The following is a 24,948-nucleotide window of genomic DNA, read 5'->3' on the forward strand; positions in this document are numbered from 1 at the left end:
CAATAAGTCATAGATACACATCCTCTGACCTTTAAAAGAACATGGCACATGTAAACAAAAATATTAAAGCCTCTTATAGCGACCTTCTAGGACACGTGTTCGTAACATCTATAAAACCATCTGATGTCCCCTACAACTTCCATCACCCACTGACCCCTCAGGTTCTTAGAAGTTTGCAGTCTCTGATCTACAGTCTTCTGCCCCCCTGCACATTCGTTAATAAAAATAGTTTTGAGAAAGTATTGTTTACTTTCCTGTCTAGGAAAAGACTGGAATTTCATGAACGCATTTTCCAGGTCACTGGCTACAAAAAGAAAAGTAATTTGGAAAACTGAACTTGCAGACGTTACAGTTTAGCTGAGCTCCTGGATGCCTTTGTGGAAATTTGATACTTTTTCCTCTAGCGAGTATTTAAACGATTAGGGTCCCTCTTTATTTCCTTTTCATTCCAGTACTTTTAACATCTTTAAAGTGCCTATTCGTGCATAAGTCATCAGTATTATACATTTGAAGGCCTGAAATTTGTGTCATTATAATAAATTGATTTTTTTTCAGATTACTATCCTGCTAAAGGAGAAAGTAGTGCCCAATACTTGAATAATAGGTGTATACTAAGCAAGGAGACCCCTAAATTTGAATTTTAACACTATAACATTTTAAAAATCTTGGTAGAATATACATTATTATTTTAAGAATATTTTCTTTAGGAGTACTAGGTAATCCCAGAAACACTCCAAGGCGATATCTAAAATCTAAACATGACACAGAAGAAAAGGGTTTCAAGAACATTTGGCGCTGGGGTCTGGCCTACATGTACCAACACCTTGCTGTAATCAGATTTACTAAACCATAGTCCAACCTTCCTGCATTCCTTTTCTCCTTATCGGTTCTGAGTCAATACTGTCCATCCATGACCATGCGCAAAGATCAAACTACGGTGTGTGCACAGCTGAGTCTGCCAAGGTAGTTACTCTTATGAACTGTTAATACCCAGGCCTTTTAATTTAAAAGAAAAACATTATTTTTCGAGAATAAACATAATAAAAAAGTGAATGCTTTTTGTTTATAGAATAAAGTCCCCTTAGCCCCCATTATACCTTTCAGAGTACTTTTTGTGAAATGGTTCTCAGATTTCACTTACAAAAGGACGAGTGAATCCAACGGTGTGTTCTTCACTGATGACTGAAATAACAAAATGGCCGTGATTGCTTCTTTAAAGAAACTTCTGTTCATTAAGGTACAGTAAGTGCCCCGCTTCACAGATGGTAAAAAATTGTGATAAATATCGTGAAAAATATGGTATATTTTATTATAATTTTTCTAATGAACTTGAAATTAAGTAACAAAGCTATGCATTTAATCAATAGAAAATATGCTTAATGTTATTAAATGCTGAATTGTACTGTTGGATGCCCAAAAAAACAGTTTTTATGCTTTTTGCTAAGCAGGCTTAAGAGCGCAGAATTGTATTTTTTTATAAGTGGAACAGCACTTTAAACTCTGTTCAGAAACCCTGGAGTGATTTACTTAAAGGGGTAGTCTACTGCCGCAATCTCACTGACAACGCACGTTAAAATACTTAGTAAGTACTTTAGTATTGATGTTGTAACTTGTTAAATTTGTTAAAACCCATCTGCAGCGTAAATTGCCCTCCCACTAGTTTTGGCTGCAATTCAGAGGTAGTCTCATTAGATCCCCTGAAAATCTCACGAAAACTGGCCTGGCCATCTACAACACCGGCATATGCCAGCTGGGCCGCTGGCCGACAGCGCCACAGACTCGCCGTATCTGCTGCTCCAATGCCGCATCAGGTGCTGGAGGGCACATCTGAATATGTGCGGCCGCACGCTATGTGAGCATAAAAATGTAATATGCGGCCGCACGCAGGCATCATCGGTCTATAGACAATGGTCTGTTTAGGTCAGTAGACTGCAAAATGTGTTGTAGTTTTTCACATCAACCTTGGGTAGGGATGCAGTCTTTTTAAAGGGGCAGTCAGGTCCATTCTTCTCCATGCATCATTTTGCCTTAACTTTTATTATTTTTGAATAAGTCAAATTTAAATTTTTACAAAAATGATTGCAACAGCTTTAAAAAAAAAACAAAAATCTCATCCTTCAGCAGCACCTGACCAAACTAAAATATCACATCAGGTACATTCAAAAGGATGGGACTATGCAATTAACTTTCAGAAATAATACAATTTTGAACCGGTACAAAGAGACAGGAAGAAGGGGTCACAGTGGGCTCCCTAGAGGCACGAGCCCAGTCGCAGCTGAGACCCTGGTAGTTGCACCAGTGGGATAGGTTGACTACCAAGTATGTCTGCTTGGCTCCTAAATTCTACAGACATTGGCCCGTTACTTTCCCCTACCACTGTAAGGCGTGAGACAGTGAGGCGTGAGAATACCGTTGGGGTGGATGTGCTCATAGGAGACATCTGCTTGTGGAGCAGTGGAGATGGAACACATTGGCACATCCAGGAAAGATATAGGTCTGCAAATCATATGCAGCTCGAGGTCTGTGCGATTGGCATTAACACCTCTTAAACAGGCTACACTGCTGGCACCAGAAACAAACACAGAATAATGGTGTACATGTGAATTTTTATAAAAGAACAATAATAATACATTTGGTATCTTTCAAACCTGAGTTGGGTTTGTGGTCAGTCTGTCCACACATCTTACAATTACGGTATGTTTACACAGTAGTACTCAGTCTCTCATTTACTACAGAAGACACGTTGATAGCTTTAGTGGCACAACTGACACTTGGTTTTCCACTCACACTCATATCACCTCTCCATTTGTCCTGGGATCACTTATGTTTTTCCACTCACTTCAGCACATTTGCATGTTGATGACCCTTTCTTCACCCAATCCAAAAGTAGATGGCAGGGTTATTGCTTGTTTACAAAAGCATTTCTCAAGTCAGTTACTGATCACAATAAACTATGAAATCCCAATAAAAATTTGGCAAGAGACTACTTTAACCAGTCAGTTAACAGGGTGACCGTTTCCTTTTACTGATGCATATAAAAGTAGTTGTAATAACTAGTAGTAGTAAAGAATTATCTTATGCCTCATAGAGTCATAATATAATACTCAGGTAGTTCAGCCATAAACCTTCTGGTCAAAGCTAAGCTTTCTGCGTATAGAAAAGAAAACTTAAGTTTCTCATCTCATGTTTGGTTTTGTGGTTATTTTATACATGCTGGAAAAATAATTACTTTTCTCCCTATTAAACATTAGTACAGCTCATTATCCCAAATGCACAATAACCTCTCTGGATGGAAAGTTAAACATTTGCCCTCATTCGTTTATAATTAAATGTAAAACAACTAGTAGTATAGACCAGATCTGTACTATTTGGATTTGAGGAGCATTAAAATGTCAGAATCGGAGAACCGGAGAAGTGGTGCTTCACCCGGTGCTTCCAGGTATGATAAGAAGAAGAAGTAAGAACTCAACGTTGAAAATCCAGTGTCTCACCATATCAAGGCAGGAATAGATGTACCTGGATTTGTATGTATGTGTGTGTATATATATTACATACAAGTATTAATAAATAATACAGATATATATATATATTATATATTACATAAAGTATTGATAAATGCACTTATAGGAGGCCTCCTAGGTGGAGCAATACTTTTAATAAATATAACAGACATCACAAACGTTCTACTAACCATTCTTATGTGGAGTTTAAAAAAAAGGATATAACGGTCTTAAGTATATTCACGTATCATTATTATTTACAGTGTAAGAATTACTTTGTTTTTGCTGCAAAACATTATTATTTAACATTTAAATTTGTCGGAAGGCCAAATCTTATTGATGATAAACAAAAAAATAAACAAAACTCTACAACTTAAAGATAAAGCCTTAGTATCATGGCTAGCGCCCATAGTGAACATTCAACGGAGCTTTTGGAAACGTATACAATCTTGCCAATTAAAATCATTCTTCATCCAGTGTTCCTAAAGGAGGAAACCGAGGTTTGGATTTAACTCTTATGTACACTGGTTTATTTGCGCAGAGGCTCTTGATATCTTAAGAGAGAAAAACAAATGGCATCACTGCCTTTTTAGGGAAATAAATATTTAAATATGTGGTTACAGAACGCTGATATCATCATGTCTGGAATATTCAGGGAGGTTACTTTGGTTCCATTGTAAACAGACTATGTCAAGTTTGAACAGAGCCAACTAAGGTTGCTTCTCTGTGTTTTTTTATGACCTCATGTAGCGGCCCTCATAAACCCACCATTCCTGGCAGGAACTTTGTGTGAAAGTACCATAAGGGTACATGGCAAGCTTACAGGCAGGGTTCTCTGTATGTGTTAATGTATATTTGCTATAATTGTACAGCGTTGCGTAATTTGTTGGTGCTCAATACATAAAAGGTAATAATAATAATTACCGTTCTTACCAATAACTCCCCAGTTAACCACTTGAACCATATTGAGGAAGATAAGTAACATTAAGGTCCCTGGGGCACTAGTACAGCTGCCTTTTATTCAATGTCTGTAATATAAGGGCTGTAAAGGCCCTGTATGCCCTAACATTTAGTCACACTGCCCCTTTCTAAATGTGTCTGCTTCCAAATGTCATGTGCCATGAAATAATATTTGTTTTGCCTGTAGGCAAAATATATGTTTACGGTGGATACAGCTGAGACTTGTGGCCCTTCTTGGCAGTTTGAGCCTACAGTATATGTATTTTAGTTAATAAACTAATGTTTAGATGAGCGTTTGCCCCTGTATTTCCCTGGTGCAGTACAGATGGAATTCCTGAAATGATGTGCGCTTCTCTTCTGTAGAACGAGCTAGAACGTGTAGAGCACCTGCAGTAAATGGTGAAGAAGTGTAAAGGTTCAGGTTTCTCGGCAACACACTGAAATAAATGCCCTGGGGTTAGTCTCTTCACTGTCCTAGGGCAATAAGACTCAGGAATCACATATTTTTGGCAAATTGTGACTCTTATCTACAAATGCACAAACAAATACCCCAAAGCATTTGTTCCAATTGGAGCTCTGTAGTGATCTTACTCTACACGGTGCATCTTCTAAATGCCGCATAGAGCATGGCGACCACATAGGGGAGTGGTGGGGGGCAGCTGAGGCGCTGCTAAGAGTTTCACTGGTTTTACTGGAAAAAGTATTTTGCCATCGCATACAAAGCCAGACTACTTAATAAATATGTATTCTGGGTAACTTACGTCAGAGGACATGACAATGATAAACACAAAAAAACCCTGCACATGGCCTGCAACTGTCTGACACAACTCAAACGTAAACATTGACGGACTGGAAGCTACACAGACGCTGAAATATAAAGCAGAGCAATTACCAAAATGAAAACACGTGTGCAAACACCATAATACGTTACAAATAGGACTGTCAGCCATTGATGGTATCTTAAAGGAAGAATTATGTCAAAGTTCTTTTTGCCTTGTAGCTGTGTTTAGAAGAATAACAATACATATCAAAGGGTGAAGTAATGTATGTTCCGTTAATGACATAGTTGTGTTTTAGGTAGAGTTGTGCATTCGTCTTCGGGCGAACATGGAAACGAACACGAAGAGTGCGTTTTCGTGTTCGTTCCGAAGACACGCCGAAGAGAAGACGGCGGCGGTAAAACGTAGGCGAAGACGAAGACACACACCACGAAGATCTTCGTGATTGTCTTCGTCTTCGTCTACCATTCTCCCCCCCTCTTCTAACTTACCTTGTCTTCGCGGCTTCGCGGCAGTTCCCGGAAGTGGAAATCCGCAGGTTCGCCGTCACGGGTTACAGGGCAGTGCGAATGAGCTTATTGGTCGCCTACAGGGACCTCCTCTGGCATCAATCCCAGTGGGATGTGCCGGGTAAGTTACAGCACCAGGACCCTAAAAGTCTGTACGAGCGACCAACAGAGTCGCTCGTACAGACTTTTAAAATCCCAATGCTGCAACTTACCCGGCAGATCCCACTGGTCTCCCTGTTCTATCAGTTAATAAAGATAGAACAGAGAGCCAATGGGATCTGCCGGACAATTACGGCACCAGGAGTTTAACAGTCTGAATGAGCGACCCTATTGGCAGACGAGCCCCCTGCTGACGACCAATAGAGTTGCTCATACAGACATTTAAACTCCTGGCGCCAGAGCGGCTTTGAACCCGTTTTAACCCCTTAACCGGGGAAAACGAAGAAAACCCGAACACGAAGAATGTCCGTGAATATTCGCCCGAAGAGAAGACAGGACCAGGCGAATATTCGCGGAATACGAAGTTTTTTTTTTTGCCGAAGACGAAGACGAAGAGCCCCCTGGTGCCCAAGTCTAGTTTTAGGTAGCTACACTATTACAACTACTGTTTACAGATTTTTGGATGGTACTCATTGGGCATATGCTGAATTCTTGCTTTGTGTTGTGCTCTTATTGGTCTTTATTATTCTAGCAGCAACCTGGCATCTGAATTGTAATGCTTTTTATGTTGTGCTATCCTCTATTATTGCATAGATAATTTAAGAGTTAAGTGCTTTAATGTTGCATTGGATATTTATTAGATAACTAATTGATAGTGAACAGAGCCTGTAACAGCGTTCAGTGCCCATCGTTCCTCAGCAGATCTGTTGGACTTCAGCACATTATACATCATGAAATAACATTATATAGATTTATAATCTTTGTGAAGTGTGAATGCCAGTTCAGACCTGTGGGTGATGTAAAAATATGCTGTGAAATTGGAAATATACTTTTCATAGTTTACATTCACAGTTCAGATTTCCTGAGGCTATAGTCTGTTTGTGCAGCCTACTGGTATATTTGGTTATAGAATGAAACGTTGATAATTATGACATGTGAAAAGGCTAACAAGAGAGTAAATACATTAGTAATTATATATATGATTTTCTTTAAAGGGAATGTGTGTTGATTTGGCTCCATTTTGGCTTTATTTTTGTTGAATAAATCATACCACGGTGTAATATGTCATGTGTTGTTTATCTGAGGTTGTATTTACCTAATTTTTAGACCGTCTTAGGAACAGATGATGGCTATTATGTCCTGATATGTTAAACCATAGAGGATGTACTTTCTTTTTCACACAACTGTAGATTCCAGTACTCACATGTCCAGTGTGAACATTGCTAGTCATATACATACCTGGGAACTCCCCGGGAACTCTCACTTCAATCTGCTTACTATATAATGTATAATTAAATGCTTGTTTTAGGCTACAAAAAGGTTGTCCTACTTACCCCTCAGGGCAGATGACCTGATAGGTCTTAGTGACTCTTCTAATTACAATGCAATTAACAAATTAGCTTTGCTGCATGTTCATGGAATATGAAAGAAATACATTTAACTCAAGCCTGTCAATGAAATAAAAAAAGTTTATTTTAAAAATTTTTACAAAAAAGCTGCAAGTATAGTAAAAAAAAAAGTATTGCAGTATTTTATATGTTACAAATAATTAATAGGCTAAAAATTGGTTGAAATATTCAAATTGTATTTTTAATTATTCTAATGGTAATGATATTGTGTAGTAAGTTCTAGTTATTAAAACTTTAATGTTTATTGTCCTTTTCCCAGGCCCTGAAATTATGGCTGAGGATGCGATTGAAGAGAAGTCCGGTTCTTGGGTTTTGCTTCCTGTGTACTTTGACTGTAGTATTAATTAATAGCTTTCCTGCACTCCCTACAGACAGCAATGGAAAGACTGAATTTATTCACCTCATTCAACACAGGAAAGCTGTCCGACACAAACGGTTGTGGACCAGCACCACAGACTCCGTCCCTAAGCTGGTTCAAATCCCTGACCACAGGAGATGGGAATCAGGCCTAGAAATTCCCAAGCATGGAACACAGCCTTTCATTAACACTAGCCATGATTACAAGGAGCAAATTAACTTAGGTCAGGTTAGCAAGCACTCTCTATGGAAAAATAAACACAAAGAAACCAAAGAGAGGAGAGCATTGACCAAAAATGACCAAACTGTGGAAAACACCACATATATGAAACCAAGCAATGTTTTTCTTTTAACCCCAATAAAGAAAGTGGGACACATGCTCTCAGAAAGTCATGTAGCTATTCTTGCAGGTAAGAATGTGAAAAAAAAAGAATTGATTCTTCTTAAACCTGCTGTGATGAAAAATGACTCCATGCACAAAGGAAATTCTAAAATGCTCCTCAAATCTAGGAACAACTCAAGTTTCCTGACTGATTTTCTCCACCAGGAGCTAGCTGAACGCACTGTTCTTTCAGAAATGTTTTCTGTTCTGGCACGGGCAGATGGGAAACAGTCTATGATTAACAGGAAGACTGTAGGAGATAACCAAATGCCCACTGTCCATGAAATGGTAGCTAAAAATAAAAAACAATCAGGTTTAGAATGCTTAAAATTTCACCACCTGGAAACTCAGCAAGTGAAAATTGGAGAGCTTCCGGAATCTGAAACACCCTGGTTTACCTCAGATGATGTCCAGAAGATGGCATTTTTGTCGCAGGCACAGATAGTTTCAAAGTCTAGAATTCCTGCTCATGGACAGGTCCTCAGAGTTGCATTGTGTCAGAACCCACTGCTTAACAGTTGTTACCAGGAGAAACATTGTAAGCAAGGCTTCTGTGGATTGATAAAGCGTCCCAATGATTTATATGAGGTTCTTGCATTTCATCTTGACAGGATCCTAGGTCTGAACAGAAGTCTTCCAGCTGTAGCCCGCAAATTTACTAGTGACATATTGCCTTACAAGTATACCAATGGTGCTGCAAGACCAATGATATGGTGGGCCCCTGACATTGAGCACTTAGATGACTCCAATAATGATCAGAACTCCCATGCAGTAGGGTGGTTGGACTATCAGCATGTGCTGAAACACAGGTGTGGCATGGAGAACTCTGATGGACATATTACTGATCCTCCATGTTTTGGCATTGAGCATACAGAATGGGCAAAGCTGGCTCTTTTTGACTTTCTCCTGCAGGTAAGATATACTTATTATAAGGTTGTATATAGTAAACTCTTGTAAAATGTCCGGATGGTTGCAGTAACTACAAACCACCATGATTGTCAGATTTGCGTTAATAGATCTTTAACTTTGTATGCATGAAAAAAATGTTTTATGTAAGTTTAGAATTTGAAAACATTTGATTGTAGTGGGGGCGTGGAAGTTCATTAATGGATTTAAGTGTTACAGCCAATGGGAGACCAGAAAAAAAAATCACATTTTAGAATGCTTGTTTCCAATTGAGTACGACGAAATGCTTTGTGAACCGAATGATGGAAAGTCTGCTCATCTCCACATGCAAGTTACATGTATTGTGTTATCTCAAATACATTCTGTAACTGATAGACCTTAGGTGCAAATTTGAGTTTCAATAGACCATATAAAATAATGAAATATCTTTAATCTAAAAACAGTTCTGCTATAAATTCCAGAATGTACAAAGTATCCAATGCACAATTCCTTAGCCATAGTTACATGGGACATTTCCATACACTGAACCTGCTGCTTTGTACCGGAGAGTCACACCTATATATAGTTGTTTTTTTTAAGCGTGAGGTACAGTGCCAAACTCTACAAGAGCCACAGTGGAAAACAGAGCCCTATTTTTTGAAGTCTGAACAGTATGCATACTTTTGCTGTCACAAATGTCTGATGAACTATTCACTAAAACACCATAAAGCACACCTAGAATAGGACCGGAGAGTCACACCTATATATATATGGGGGCTCTGCAGTGCCGTGTGCTTCATCCATCTTCAACCGTAAAGCCAGAGGACCAAGTGTTTCTCCTTCTTAAAGTATTTTTTGCCCAAGATGCAGTGTTTCTGTTGAAGATAAAGTTCCAAACTCCAGACCATCCACGATGGACAGCTCTGCCTCCAGCCTTTGCATGATGTTTCCTGTTGTATAATCTACAAGGGGAAGTAAACCCATGTGTGGGTGTTTAATACTAAAATTATTGCAAAATGAGACCACATGTTAAGCTTTGCGTTGAGTGCTTCTTATAGGATGCATTCTGAGGGGTTTTCAAAAGAATAAAGATTGATCCGCCAGGAGTATTACTGGATGCAAAAATGTTGGATATTCATTGTGAATGGAAATGGAAGCGACACTAAGCACTTTAAAATCTAGTTACCGTATTTGCTCGATTATAAGACGAGGCAAATGCTCTGAAAAATACCCCTCGTCTTATAATCGAGGTCGTCTTCTAATCAGACCTCGATTAGGTTGCCAGGCTTCTTCTAGCAGCAGGAGAACAGGAAGCTAGTAGAGTGTCACATAATTCTGCCTCCCCCTCCTTCCTCTGGGGGCGGGGCCAGAGAAGTTGCTCGCACGGCCGGGACCCTGCAGAAGTCTTCGAGTGAGAGATATGCAGTTCAGGTAAGGGGGTGGGGGAGGATTTTTGAGCAAGTATGTGTGATTAATGGAATGAATAAGTATTTAAATGTTTGTGAATGAGTGTGTGTATGATAGCATGGATGTGTAAGGTGGGTGGTGGTGGTAGCATGGCATAGGGAGGCTGTACTCACACTCCTATCATCCCCAGTTTCCAGCATGTACTGGCTGCCTTGGCTTAATAGGAGTGTGATTGCTGTTAGCAGTTTTATATATATATATATATATATATATATATATATATATATATATACCTCCAGAAATGCCGTTTAACCCCCCTATATGCCACTCTGCCCCATGATATGCCTTTTAACCCCCTATATGCCACTCTGGCATATAGAGGGTTAAAAGGCACATCATGGGGCAGAGTGGCAAATAGGGGGTATAAGGCATTTCTGGGGGCAGAGTGGCAACCCTGGGGGCAGATGTGCATAACTGGAGGGGCAGGTTGGGAAATAAAAAAAATATATATTTTTCTCAATCATAGCTTTTATTAAATATGAAAAAATTGTTTACATGCATTAATATTTACTAGTAAAACTTTTTTTTCTATAGGGTAGTCTTATATTCAGGCTTTTTGTTTTTTTCCTAAATTAATATTTAGATTTTGGGGGGTCGTCTTATAATCAGGGTCGTCTCATAGTCGAGCAAATACGGTATATTGATCTATTTTGTTTTTGGAATGAGGTCTTCTGGTTTTCAGTGATTGCTCCATTTCGTGTGGATTTCACACAGTATGAAAGGGTTATTGCTGTTCCCATGTGGCAAACTTGTGCTGTGAGGTGGCTCCTCGAGCAAGGTGGTCATGCTTCTGATCCACAAACCCCAACACAGGTTTCTTGATTTGGACCCCTGAAATGTTGGGTGTTTTTTTTTTTTACCCATTACAAAACTTCAGTCCAGAAGTGAGTCCATTATTCAGGTTTTTAGGTTTGTAAGGAAATTGAGTATACAATTGAGAATTAAAATATGATTTGATGGTCTTCTTTATTTACAAATAAATTGTAATCACACGTAAATGTAATTGTTCAAATTATCTCAAATAATCCTATCCACCAGTAATTTTCTAAATGAAGCTCAGAATGAGAGACTTTCTTGCTGAACACACAGTTTGTACGCTTGCTGCCCTGAATTATGGCTTCTGTCCTAAACCAGCAGACGATATTTGCATGCGAACCGCTCTTTAAACAGAGATCTTTCTGGAGAAGCAAGTATCCTTTGTCTAGACTTGTCAGACCAAGCCACATCTATTTCCTGGCTTGCACTTTGCAGCCAAGTAAATCAAACCTTCATTCTTCGAGTGTTTGACCATACTTTGGACATATACTGCTGAGGACTGTCCAAAAATGTTTAATTAGGCTTCTTTGTGCGAAAATACTTAGCCATTTGTTCTGTCGCAAATGTCGTATTTTTTAAACTTAAAATTACGTTGTTTTAAGACGTGGAGTTGTCCATACATTTGTAAGAACGAGTAATGTCCTTAGTATCAATGTCCTTAATAAAATGAAACAAAAAACAAAGATACAATAAATTTATGTGTGACCATCAGGTTTGTCCTAGTAATATCATTTAGATATGTGTATCCTATATGTAATTTATATCTAGAATTATAATATCTTAGTGTAGTTATTTGTTTAAGGGTTAGTAATGTTTTAGTATAAAGTGATTTTTATTTAAATACAAAATAATAAAACTAATTTGCGTGGAACAATCTCAATTTTGCCACTCTGTCCCACCAAGCTCTACCTCTGTCCTGCTTTTCAGATGTCTAGATGATTATGCCGGAGAATGTATACTGTGCGTCCACAGAATTGTGCGCATGCAAAGTAGCGCTGCCATTTTTGAGTGACCTCCCAAGCTCCATCCACTGCCTTCCTCTCGGAGGTAGAAGTTGGAAGATATGGAATACACAACTACCTGACATTTATGAGAGCAGCATTCTTATTGGCCTCTCAGTGTTTTCAAACAGACACATGGAATGCTAATAATGGCCCTTGAGCAAATTCACAGATGTTAAGAAATTAACGGCAGCCACCTGTCGGCAATAAATCTGTAAATTCTTAACATTTACCTATATGCTTGGTCTACTCGAAATGTAATTATAGTCAACGGAATTAAAAAATAATATCTTAAAATCCTAAGAGAAGTCTTTATTTTTTAGGTTTTTTTCTTGTTTCGTATAAGTTGACCCAGTTTCACAATAACAATACACCTTACTGCTATGATTAACCCCTTCGTGACAAAGGCTGATTCTATTTTTTGTACCCTTCGTGACAATGGCTGTTTTATCGTTTCTGCGGTGTTTGTGTTTAGCTGTAATTTTCTCTTAACCCATTTACTAAACCCACACAAGTTATATATTGTTTTTTTCAGGACAAGAAGGGCTTTCTTCAGACACCATAATTTTTTATATATGATGTAATTTTCTATAATAAAAATAATAAAATATGACGAAAAATTGAAAAAAAAAAATAATTTCTCACTTTTATTTGAAAAATCTTTTATTCATCATAAAAAACTACTGAAAAAACCTGCTAAATAGATTCTACTATTTGTCCCGAGTTTAGAAATACCCAATGTTTTTATGTTTTTTTGTTTTCTTCTACACGTTATGGGGCAATAAGTACAAGTAGCGTTTTGCTATTTAAAAACCATTTTTCTCTGAATCTGGTAATTCTGTCTCCATGTGGTATTTGGGGTATCTTTGAAGCCAGCAAATTAAATTTACCCCACCAAACCATATATTTTTGAAAACTAGACACCCCAGGGTATTTTAGATGCTGATAGTTTAACCCTTTCCATGCACTAATCCTACCACCAACCCTTGTCAAAGTTTGTGATAGTAATTGTTTTTGCTGTTTTTTAAACATACTTTGTACTTCAGGTGTAAAATTACAGCTCCTGGTATGTTGTTGCTGTCACACAACACCCCGATATGTGTTCAGCAACATCTCCTGAGTACATTGATACCCCACATGCATGGGTTTGTCAGATTGTTTGGGGGCAAAAGGGCCAAATTTGGAACATGCCTCCTCAGCCGTATACCGCTGCATGGCAACAATTGCAGCAAAAATAGTGGGGAAGGAAAGGGTTAATGGCTCTAATAAAAAAAATAAAAAAAACCCTAAAAAAAAAGTACAAAAAAAAAAAAGTACAAAAAAATGTAAAAAAAAAGAACCCCAAAAACAATTGCCACTATGCAAGATCACTGTTTATGCAGTGATCAATGGCAATGAAGGGGTTAATATTAAATGGGTGGCTCTTATAAGAGCCTTTGGATCAATATATATATATATTATTGAGAATACCTAAAAACACACTGATCTGTCTCTCTCCCTCACTAGAAGCAAGTGAAGGAGGGAGGCAGATCCAATACTGATCAAAGGCAATGTTTAGAAAACATTGCCTTTGATTTATCAAATCATGATCACTCTTATGAGTGATCTGACCACTAGGGGTGTTATTCACTGGATGTCCATGACATCCAGCAACACCCCCCCCGATGATGACAGCAGGCTCCGCCCCCGGCTTGATGGGCGCCGCCATCTTGAAACACCGCATGTGTTTCGAAGACGCCGGCACCGGGAAGGTAAGTTGAGCATTTAGGAAGCGATCGCGAGTCGCTTCCTTTGCTAAACAGGTGTTGCAAAGATGCCTCGATACTGAGGCATCTTAGCAACACCAGCTAAGCAAAGGAAGCGACTCGCGATCGCTTCCTAAACCCGTTTTTCGGCGGCGGGCGCCGCCATGTTTGAAAGACGTGCAGTCTTTCAAACATGTTTTTTTATTTGCTCCTAGGAGCGATCGGGGGGGGCCGGGAATGTTTTTTTGGGTGTTGCTCAATGCCTCGATGTCGAGGCATTAGAGCAACACCGTTTGAGTGAAAAAATCGATCACGGATCGATTTTTTCACCCGTTTAAAGACGTGCCGGTCCTGGCACGTCAATTGTCATAATCGTCACGATTTTCGGTGACGTGCCCGGACCGGCAATTGTCAGCAAGGGGTTAAAGACAATGGACACAAACTAAGGAGAGCAATTGGAAGACTTGGATTGCTGTTAAATATCCACTGACCGTGCAGAGACATAACATTTAAGAATATTGTACAAATTTACAGTATATATTCCCTGGGCTATTCTGTTTATGTGACTGTATCTGTGAGGATGAGTGGTAGGCTAACCCTTTAACAACCAATAAACTTAAGGGGTTAACCCTTTAATGACCAATGATGTGCCAAGCATGCCAGGGAAAAACATACGGTTAAGGACCAAATGACGTGCCTGGCACATCATTGGCCTACCAATGAATGTCCAAGGACATTTGTAAAATGTAGTAGCGGCCAAGGAGTAAGATACAGAACCATGTTCATATGCACTTTAATGCGGTCCCTTTAAATTTACATCTACACAATTTAACATCTATTTTTCTGGGCAGGAGATGTGTTTGGCCCAACACATCTCCTTTGCACGGGATACACTTACCGCTAGTCTACTCTAGCTTTGGCAACGCAGATGATGTAGGGGGATCTAATAAGACTTTCCTTGTCAAGTGCCTTCTTGACTCATATTACCCAATTAATACCCTCATAAATAGAATTATTTATATTTAATAAATATTCAAGGGATGCATTTTCAAGCAGAACGCGCAGACCTCACACATGCTGTAGTTAAAACATCACAGTAAATTATTCTTGATATCATTTCATCTGCAGCTGGGTTTATCTACATTTTTATTAGATCCCGGGGAACAGCACACAATTTGGTACTTATAAAAAAAATATCAAAAGTGTGGCAAAAATTATCACAGATTATACTTGCATATATTTCCAGCTGTAGTCTAATTATTGCAAAACAATCTGTAAATCATATATCCAGAATCATTTTAATTAAGCCCATAACAGATTCAATGAAAGGTAATTATGTATGCTCAATTACGTGGAAAGCAGTGCTCAGTCTACAATGTAAAAGATACAGAAATGTGTGAAATCCTGGAAAATAACAACAAGATTACATAGTTGATGTCGCTTGAGCCAAGCTTCTGTTTCTGTCAGGCTTTCAGTGTTTGGCCTGAGTTTTTATAGTATTCGAAGATGTTTATGGGAATAGGAGGAATTATGGTCTCATCTGGCGGTTTTTAAACATTTATCCAGGACCATAAGGTCATAGACCTCTGTGTTTCTGGTTTTCTGGTTTTGAAGGCAAATATTCTATGTGTGTATATATATATATATATATATGTATGTATATATATATATACGGTATATACACACAGTATATATATATATATATATACACATATAGACACACATATACTGTATATACACACACAAATAAAAATGGCAAAAATGAGTCATATAAAATCAATGTGGAAGAGAATACAGGTATGGAGGGCATATCGCATATCCAAATAATAACCTGGAAATTATTCAGGGGCATTAGCTGAGCATTAAATCCCAGCATATCACTAGTTAATATAAACCATTAAATATTAAAATATTGGCTCTACATTAAAGAAGTTAAAAATAAGTAATTTAATTCAACAAAACAACACAGTTATGCAGCAGCCAGTTACATCGACTTGCAGACACAGACTCCGTTGGACACTGTCACAGATACTACTACGAGGCACACACTAACATATCCAACATATGAAGCACACGCTAACATACCCATACACACAGTCATACCTACACATTAACATCAAAATGTTCAATTTAGTGTGTTTCCTAAAATGGGAGGTTGATCCCTGGGTTCCATCTGAATCATGACAAACACCATTGAAGAGCATCATGCTTTTCCAGGGGCTGAGCTTGTGAGTTCAGTTACTATTAAAATTAGTTGAAACTGAAGTCCTGGCAGAAGCTTTAGGTTTGTTTGGAACACATCAAGCATCTCTGAACTCTTTACAGACTGTCTATATTTTGCTGGAGATGGGATCTTCAGAACTGTACAGGATACTTTATGTGAGGTCTAATGCATAAACCTATTTACAAATGTAAGCTCACTGAACTTTATTTAATAAATCTCTATTCTACATTCTAAGTACCATCGTTTTGCCCTAACTTGAACTCAGGCCAATATGGCGTTGCTTCTGGTGATGTCCTCTCACGTGATCCTTCAATCAGGTGAGAGGCCGTCACCCAAAGCATTGCCATTTTGTCTTAATTTGAACTCAGGCCAATATGGCGGTGCTTCCAGTGATGCCTTCTCCCTGATCCTAAATGATGGCGCTTTTGGCGATGTCCTCTCCCTCGGAAGTTCCCGCCTGGAAGTTCCCGCCTGGTTATGCGGACGAAGATTGCAGATTGAAGATAGAAGAGACAGGAGAAGATAAACGATAGAAGAGGAAGAAGATGCAGAAGCAAAAGTGGTCGGCATAAGAGGTTACATTTAGAGAAAGTGAATACGAAAGAGTGAATGTGGAGGAGGGAGGGTCTGATCTTGTTTCTGTGGCTTTGTACAAACTTATCAAAATTCTGTAAATTTGTAAGAATCTGAATGCACTAGTCATATATATATAAATTTATTTATTTATTTATTTTTCCTGGCAAAAAATATTAAGAAGGCAACATATTACATGCTTAAGGAATTATTTCTGGAAAGGGTTCTAATGCTTCATTTATTTATGAAAGTGTTACGTTAAGCAATGTAGGTGAAATATCACCTTATAAGAAATAATCGCTCTTGATTGCCATTTTCCCTTCACCTATCTGGATATTTGACGTTATTCACAAATGTCGCTGTAGGGAGTACCCTGCTTGTGCAATATTCATAATGTCTTGTTAAATGAATAGTGTCACATGTGGATTCTCTATGTCTCGTGCATTGTTAGAGAAACAATGGAACAGGAGTACAAATATTATTTTCATTTATCGTGCAAATTGTTTGCTGCAAACATTTCCCCTGTAAATAAAATGTATCTCGCTTTATGCCAATATCGGTGAGGTTTAATTCTTCACCTCTGTGGGACATTTGTCAGTTTCTATGATTTCTTTTTTGGTTGTCTTGACGCGCAGTGGTTAGGTTTCAGGAAAGTGTGACATATTTGTATGAGCACATTCACACTGCCTTCTTCCAAGAACTACAGCTGCACACACATCACTGCTGGATAGAACCCCATCGTCTGCTGTGGTTATTATCCAAGATTAGTTAGCTTTTAAAGGTTCTTTGTTCGAAGACAACTCACATAACGCTCAACCCACATTTAAAGCCATCTGATGTTTTAAGAAGTCACTGGCACTAGGTCCCACTTATCAGTTGCAGGTGGTTAATGTGAAGATGGGGAAAGTGATTGCAAAATATTTTGACCTAAAGAATTAAAACTCCCATAGTTTATATATGGATTACCAAACATGCGCAGTCTTGTGTTATCCCCCCTTTAGAGATGCTGGCTTCTGGGCAGACAGGGCTGCGCTGACCGATTAAGAGCTCCAGCCAGGTTACATGATTGTTCCTTTGAAGGTTATAAAATAAAACACCTTATAAAAGCTACACTTCACACGAAAGTATTAGCCTGGCCCTGTGATAGAGCAGTCATTTAAGACATTTAACCCCCTCCATTACCAAACATGAGCAGTCTCAGACAATTCCACAGAGCACTCAGCAGAGGCTTCTCAACTCTCTTTCATCCTAGTGAGGGCTCCCCCTTAAACAACCTTTAATTAGTGGTCCAAGCGGGTCCACCAGGCCTCTTGCAACTGTAATGGTTGTACCTTCCTGATGGCTGCCCTGCATTCTACAACAAACTTAAAGCAGGGTTGGCAGTCAGTGATCTTCTCAATGTGAGAGCTTCTCATCGTCCGTAAACTTGCAGACCTAAAAAGGGACTGATGTGGCATCGCATTACCTGTCAAGTCTCTATAACAGCCATCAAGAGAATCATAACACTCCAAATTTTTCATCAAACACAAAATGGTTTTTTTTGACTACGCCAAAGAAAGATACATGTAACATGCTCTTATAATAGATTTACTTTTAGGTTATTGGTATTTGTCCCTCTAGATTGTAAGCTGGTGAGCAGGGCTCTCTCTACCTGATGTATCAGTTTGTCTTAGTCTGTCTACTCTAGTCTTGTCCTACCACTTGAATATATGTATTGTATTAAGCGCTGCGTTAACTGTTGGTGCTATGTAAATAATAATCTCCGGAATGAAGTGATGTATCTTTGAAGCATGCCTGGTAGTTGTAGGTGTACATACAGCATAATAATATATATTCTAAATATAATTATAAATATTAATTTCCCAGGTTCAGGATCGCCTCGACCGCTACTGCTGTGGATTTAACCCCGATCCCTCAGAGCCTTGTGTAGAAGAGCTGCTGCATGACAAATGTCGTAACCCAAATGAACTTGTCCTAGTGCACATCCTAGTAAGTATTCTTAATGGAGGAGTTTGCAAGATGTAAACATTTGTTAGATTTTACAATGCAAAAAGCTGAATTAGCAGCTGATACATATTTTAAGGGGAATTGTGTACACTTAGTTCTGATTCAGTAACTCATCACATGCAAATCAGCTTCTGAGTTTCAGAACTCTTAATTTGCATGTGGGGACCGATCCAGGAAAAAAACAACAACTTTCCACCTAATGTGCCACATTTCATCATAAAAATACATAATATTTATCATACTGAACCAAGCTAGATAGCTGGATGTATAGTTTTTGTGTTGGGGTCACTTTAACTTTTTATTTTTACTTTAAATTTTTGCCTTATAGTATTTCCAGACAATAACTGCTGCACACAGCCTCTGTAACATCTGTGATCTGCTTACAATAGCTTGTTTGTTTTCTTCAGCCAACAAATACAAATACCTTAATCCTCTGCAAATTGAAGTGGCCAGTGTGCTGGAAAAGAATACACTGATGTGTCCATCTTTAGCAATTTTATCCCAAATGGCCCTCTTTAGAAGGGATGGCTCTTCTTTTGTTCCTAAATCCCCATCACTCTTCGCTGTTTTCCTCCCTGATGGTCCTCTTATCTATTGTCTCCAAACATTTAGTGGGTATGAATATATCCCAGTATTGTACATCGCTAAAAGGTGTATAAAAACAGCAGAAAATGTGTCTAGACATTTTGCAAAAAAAATACATTACTCTTCTTCTAAATGCTTAGCCGCATTTCTAATCGCCCCTAAAACAATGGTATTCTTATTTGTCCATTTCAAATATTGGGGCGATATGCTTTGATCAGATCTGCCTATGATCTGTAGCATTCTGCTGATGTTACAGCACCAAGTGAACCGTCCAAATGACAAATGCTTAGAATGACCAAATAATTTAAGCGCACTTATGATTAAATAAATCCGGCCAACGTGGTCAATGCAAAAGCAGCATACTGAATAATAGATACAATTATTGAAAAGTAAAATTGGAATACGTTGCCTATAATTGTATATTTGTAGCTTGCTGGGAATTTAAATGGAATTAAATTACTTTACAAATATGTTTTGCAGAAAAGATAGATGTCAAACTAGTTATGACTTTTGTGTGATAACTAAGGTGGCCAGTATCTGTCCAGAATAAATGCTATATTTAGAACAACAGAAAAGGACCACGGAAATCAACATATATGCTGTATAGACTTTAAACTTCAATCTCTATATATAGCTGTGCTGTGCTTACTTATATGTCTATATGTTGGCTGTTTGGTATTGGGGACAGATGGTTTGAGATGTTGTGGTTTAACACTTAGACTGTACGTGGTATATGGAGATTGAAGTTTAAATTAATTAAAAACAGAAAAGTTTTACAAATGACAGCTGGGTGTGATTCCTCAATCCCGTTAATAGTAATACCACAAAATTGGCATTCATATATAAAATCAAACAGACTGAAATTATCCTCTGTGAGTGCCACCTAGTGGGTGATTGTTATTGTTAGGCCGTAGAGCTCCCAATTTACCATTTTATATGAAAAAAAGTAGCAGAGGGAAATTAAATGCTTTGACAAAAAAAAGTACAGATTAGCACGACCCCTATGCCCTGAGAACACTGAGAAAAAAATTTGAAGTTATTAGGCCAAAATTTATATCAGGGGTAATGATGTTATTGCTTACTACCCATTAAGGAAATTATAATCTCTTTAATGTGTACCCAAATTCCAGTTAATACAACTTTTTTATCATTTTGAAATTAGCACAAACATCAATAACGATGATCTCCTTTTGGTTTATAAAGGTGCGTAAAAGTAACCCATCACGGCTAGTATACATTGACAATTCTGGGCGACCTGAACACCCTGAAAACAATCTGAACTTCAGACTTCTGGAAGGCATAGATGGGTAAGATGGTACATGTTTTCCTGTTCTGTGTGTATTTATATATATATTATTTTCCAAAGGTAATTTTTCAATTGTAATAGGACCCTGGTTGGACAACTAGTAGATTAATACCGTATTTGCTCGATTATAAGACAAGGGTTTTTTTGGAGCAAATGCTCTGAAAAATGCCCCTCGTCTTATAATCAAGGTCGTCTTATAATCAGACCTCAAATAGAGGTCTCACTACAAGACTAAGATCCAGATCCCCTGCAGCGCTGCAGGGGACCCGGATCCTCCTCTCTGGTTACCTCCGCTTCTGCCAGCACTTCCACCGGGGCTTCTATGATCGAACGCCGGCATGACATCAGCTGGAGTCAGAAGCACTGGTAAGTCGGGGTGGGGGGGGGGTGTTATATGAGCGGGCATAAGGTGTTTTGGGAGGCAGAGTGCCCCATGATATGCCTTTTAACAGCCTATATGCCACTCTGCCTCGAGAAATGCCTTATACCCCCTATATGCCATCCTGCCCTTATGATATGCCTGTTAACCCCCTATATGCCTCTCTGCATGCAGAAATGCCAGGGTGGCATATAGGGGTATAAGGCATTTCTGGAGGCAGAGTGGCATATAGGGAGTTAAAAGGCATATCATGGGGCAGAGTGGCATATAGGGGGGTATAAGGCATTTCTGGGGGGCAGAGTGGCAAGCCTGGGGACAGATACCTGGGGGGCAGGTTGGGAAATAAAAGGAAATAAAAACAAAAAATATATATTTTTCTCAATCATAGCTTTTATTAAATATGAAAAAATAGTTTACATGTGAATTAATATTTACTAGTAAAACTTTTTTCCTTTGGGTAGTCTTATATTGAGGCTTTCTTTTTTTTCGCTAAAGAAATACTCAAATGTTGGGGGGTCATCGTTTAATCAAGCAAATACGGTATTTCCCCATTTTATGATGTGTCAGGATTATGAATTTTCACCCTCTAATTGTGCAAGTACAATAGAAGAGCGGGCTACCAATGTGTACTTCAAAAAGGACATGGTTATTAGATTGTCCCATGGAGGGACTACTGCTCAGAAGAATACATGTACTTTGAGTCTCTGGTTATAAGAGCCGTTTGGTACTGTGTTAGTACCAATTAGCAGTGTACAACCTAGAGTAAAGTTGCTTTATTTGTGTTATACCCAACTAGGTTTCCTGGATTGGCGGTTCGAATACTTAAGTCAGGATGTTTGGAGAACATGCTGCTGAAGTCATTGCAGATGGATCATGTATTCTGGGAAAGCCAAGGAGGTTTAGAAGGGGTGAAGAAACTGGTTGAAACCATAAACCGAAGAGGAAAAATCCTTGCTAACTACATAGAAGACCACAATTTACCCCTTTTTAATTCTCTTTAACAATTCAATTGTCAGCATAAGGTAGAAATGCATAGGTTCAGAACTCTGGAAATGAATGAATCACTTACTCCACAACATAAAAAATCTTTTTTTTCTGTTTACAAAACAACTGGTTTATTACATTTTTGAAAAGTAAAAAAATAAATTTGCAGCAAAACAATTTTAACTTTACACAAACATATAAAATACCAGAATCAGCTTTGTGCAAAAATGTGGTTTAGCAGCCAGGGATGATCATGGAGTCTGTTTTATCTTTGCCTGCATTGTTCTTTATTTTTTTTCCTTTTATATAGAAAACAGAAGAATGAATTTGGTTCAGAAAAAGAAATGCTCTTAGAAGTTGATTGGTTCAGGTACCTAGGCTATTTAAGCAGAATTGACATGTGCTTCTGGAAGGAAACAGGATACATAGTGTTTCATGTTTTCTATTAAATGTTGAAGCAACGTATTTCATACTAGTTTATCGTTGACTATTGAAATAATATCATACCTCAGAGGATCAAGAATAATAAATGGAGTAAAAATATACTAGTCAAACTTTTTCATGAAGCTGAAGGTTCAGTTTACATCTAAGCATGTAGAGTAGTAGTGTCCACCCCTGCCAAATTAAATAAATAAAATGTTTTGTAGACTAGGTAGTAGGTGGTCAGGCATGGATGATTATGGATAACTTTTGTGGGTAAAAATTTATGGAGCTTCAGCTAAACACCTATTTTTCTACATGTCTCCCATGTAAAGTTTTGTATTATGCCCTGCGGAGAATCTGGTCTTGTGTGTGACATATAGCTTTTAGATTATTGTGTTAATGGGCCATACCAGTTTAAAAAATTATGTAACTTCATGAATTATACAATATTTTCAGGGCATATGAAAGGTTTTGTAGGATACGTTCAGCCTGTGGTCTATAGGTGTAATCAATCAGTTCTGCTTTGGAAAAAACATATTGGCCATTACATGTATAACAGGCTTTAAAAAAGAACAATCATAGCATCTCTAGTTAATATACCACTGCATTGTACATTGCTTTTTAAAGTGGAAAAATAAATGTGTTTCATAATAAAAATGTATAATAAAGTGTATTTAATCAAACAACAGCAAGGCATTTCTAGCCTTAAACATACTTTAATTCAAAACCTGTAAAAATATTGTTTGTTTATTATTTCCCTGTGTACTGGCTCAATGCCCAGACGGTCTAAATTTTGTATATTTAAAATCTTTATAATAAATGGTTTCTAGGAAAATATAGTATTGTTCCTTGTTTGTGCTATTTGGTTTTGGTTTTTTTCCAACTGGAGATAATTATTTCCAGCTGATTTATTATGAAAATGGAGTTTTAGTACCGTATTTGCTCGATTATAAGACAACACCCCAAAATCTGAATATTAATTTATGAAAAAAAAGAAAAAGCCTGAATATAAGATGACCCTATAGGAAAAAAAGTTTTACCAGTAAATGTTAATTCATGTAAACTATGTGAACAATTGTTTCTTAATAAAATCTATGATTGAGAAAAATATTTTGGTTTTATTTCCTTTTTTTCAACCTGCCCCCTCCCAGTTATGCACATCTGCCCCCAGGCTTGCCACTGTGCCCCAGAAATGCCTTATACCCCATATATATGCCACTGTGCCCCATGATATGCCTTTTAACCCTCTAAATGCCACAGTGCCCCATGATACGCCTTTTGACCCCTATGTGCCACTCTGCTTCCAGAATTGCCTTATACCCCTTTATGCCACTCTGGCATTTAGGGGGTTAAAAGGCATATTATGGGGCAGAGTGGCATATAGGGAGGTATAAGGCATTTCAGGAGGCAGAGTGGCGTATAGAGGGTTAAAAGGCATTTCTGGAGGCAGAGTGGCATTAAGGGGGTTAAAAGGCATTTCACAGAGCACTCTGCCTCCAGAAATGCCTTATGCCCCCCATTTTACACTCCCTCCCCCTCCCTCCCTCCAAACTTACCGGTGCTTCTGAGTCCCCGGTGCTTAGTCCGGGCAGCGTGTAGAGCTGTACGCGATTCGCGTAGACAACTTCTGCTTGAGGACACACCAGGACAGGCTCTGCTACACTGACACCCACACACACACACACCAGGACAGGCTCTGCCACACCGACACCCACACACACACTAGGACAGGCTCTGCCACACCGACACCCAAACACACACACACACACACACCAGGACAGGCTCTGCCACACTGACACCCAACCACAAACACCAGGACAGGCTTTGCCACACTGACACCTGCATCCGGAGGGTTTCCACGGACGTTTCACTCAGCCTGCCTGTGGCATCTTTGCCCCCATAACAGCTTGCCTGTGGCATCTTTGCCACCAAAACAGCCTGCCTGTGGCATCTTTGCCACCAAAACAGCCTGCCTGTTGCATCTTTGCCCCCCCTTACACATCCATGCTATGACAGACACATATTAATTCACTCCTTCACAAATATTTATTCACTAATTCACAGATAATCATTCCCTCATTCAGATATTCATTCATACATTGATACTCATTAATTCCCTCATTCAGATACTCATTTACATATACTCATTCACAAACATTCACTCACTCCTTCACAGATACTCATTAATTCACTCTTTCATTCAATCTCACATACTCCATACAGCCTCCCTCACCCCCTTACCTGAACTGATGATGTACGGGCCGCTCGCAGACTTCCACGGATCTGCACAGGGGAAGCAGACGCGCAGCAGGGTCATGTGACATACGTGACGTACGTCACATGGCTCTGTTGGATTCTTGCGTCCCCCTGGCGGTAGAAGAGACGCTACTCGCTCGTGTCTGCCAGGTAAGTAGCCGGCCAGCTGCTAGAGTTGCGGGCCCAGTCGCAGTTGCTGCGGGCTTAAGGGGCAGGTACCCCTTTTGCCCTGCGTTAAGGAT

General features: G+C 38.8%; 1 protein-coding gene across 1 annotated transcript; it reads left to right on the top strand.

The window, feature by feature from the left end:
* Positions 1-2,321: 2,321 nt before the first annotated feature.
* Positions 2,322-22,044, top strand: LOC149300732 (uncharacterized). The gene is made up of 5 exons (XM_089484783.1): positions 2,322-2,519; positions 7,576-8,967; positions 18,633-18,755; positions 20,562-20,665; positions 21,840-22,044. Exons 1-5 carry the CDS (start codon positions 2,322-2,324, stop codon positions 22,042-22,044), a joined length of 2,022 nt encoding a protein of 673 aa, XP_089340909.1.
* Positions 22,045-24,948: the final 2,904 nt, after the last annotated feature.

The sequence above is a fragment of the Sceloporus occidentalis genome, unplaced genomic scaffold, assembly GCF_023333645.1.
Source record: "Sceloporus occidentalis isolate IW3139 unplaced genomic scaffold, rSceOcc1.0.p SCAF_23, whole genome shotgun sequence".
NCBI classification, from domain to species: Eukaryota; Metazoa; Chordata; class Lepidosauria; order Squamata; family Phrynosomatidae; genus Sceloporus; species Sceloporus occidentalis.

Bases quoted from the DNA above. Each gene is read 5' to 3' on its own strand.
- LOC149300732 (XM_089484783.1), top strand. From the start codon at position 2,322: ATGTCTGCTTGGCTCCTAAATTCTACAGACATTGGCCCGTTACTTTCC. The intron at 18,756-20,561 runs GTAAGTATTCTT...TGGTTTATAAAG, and splicing joins TTGTCCTAGTGCACATCCTA to GTGCGTAAAAGTAACCCATC. The intron at 20,666-21,839 runs GTAAGATGGTAC...ATACCCAACTAG, and splicing joins CTTCTGGAAGGCATAGATGG to GTTTCCTGGATTGGCGGTTC.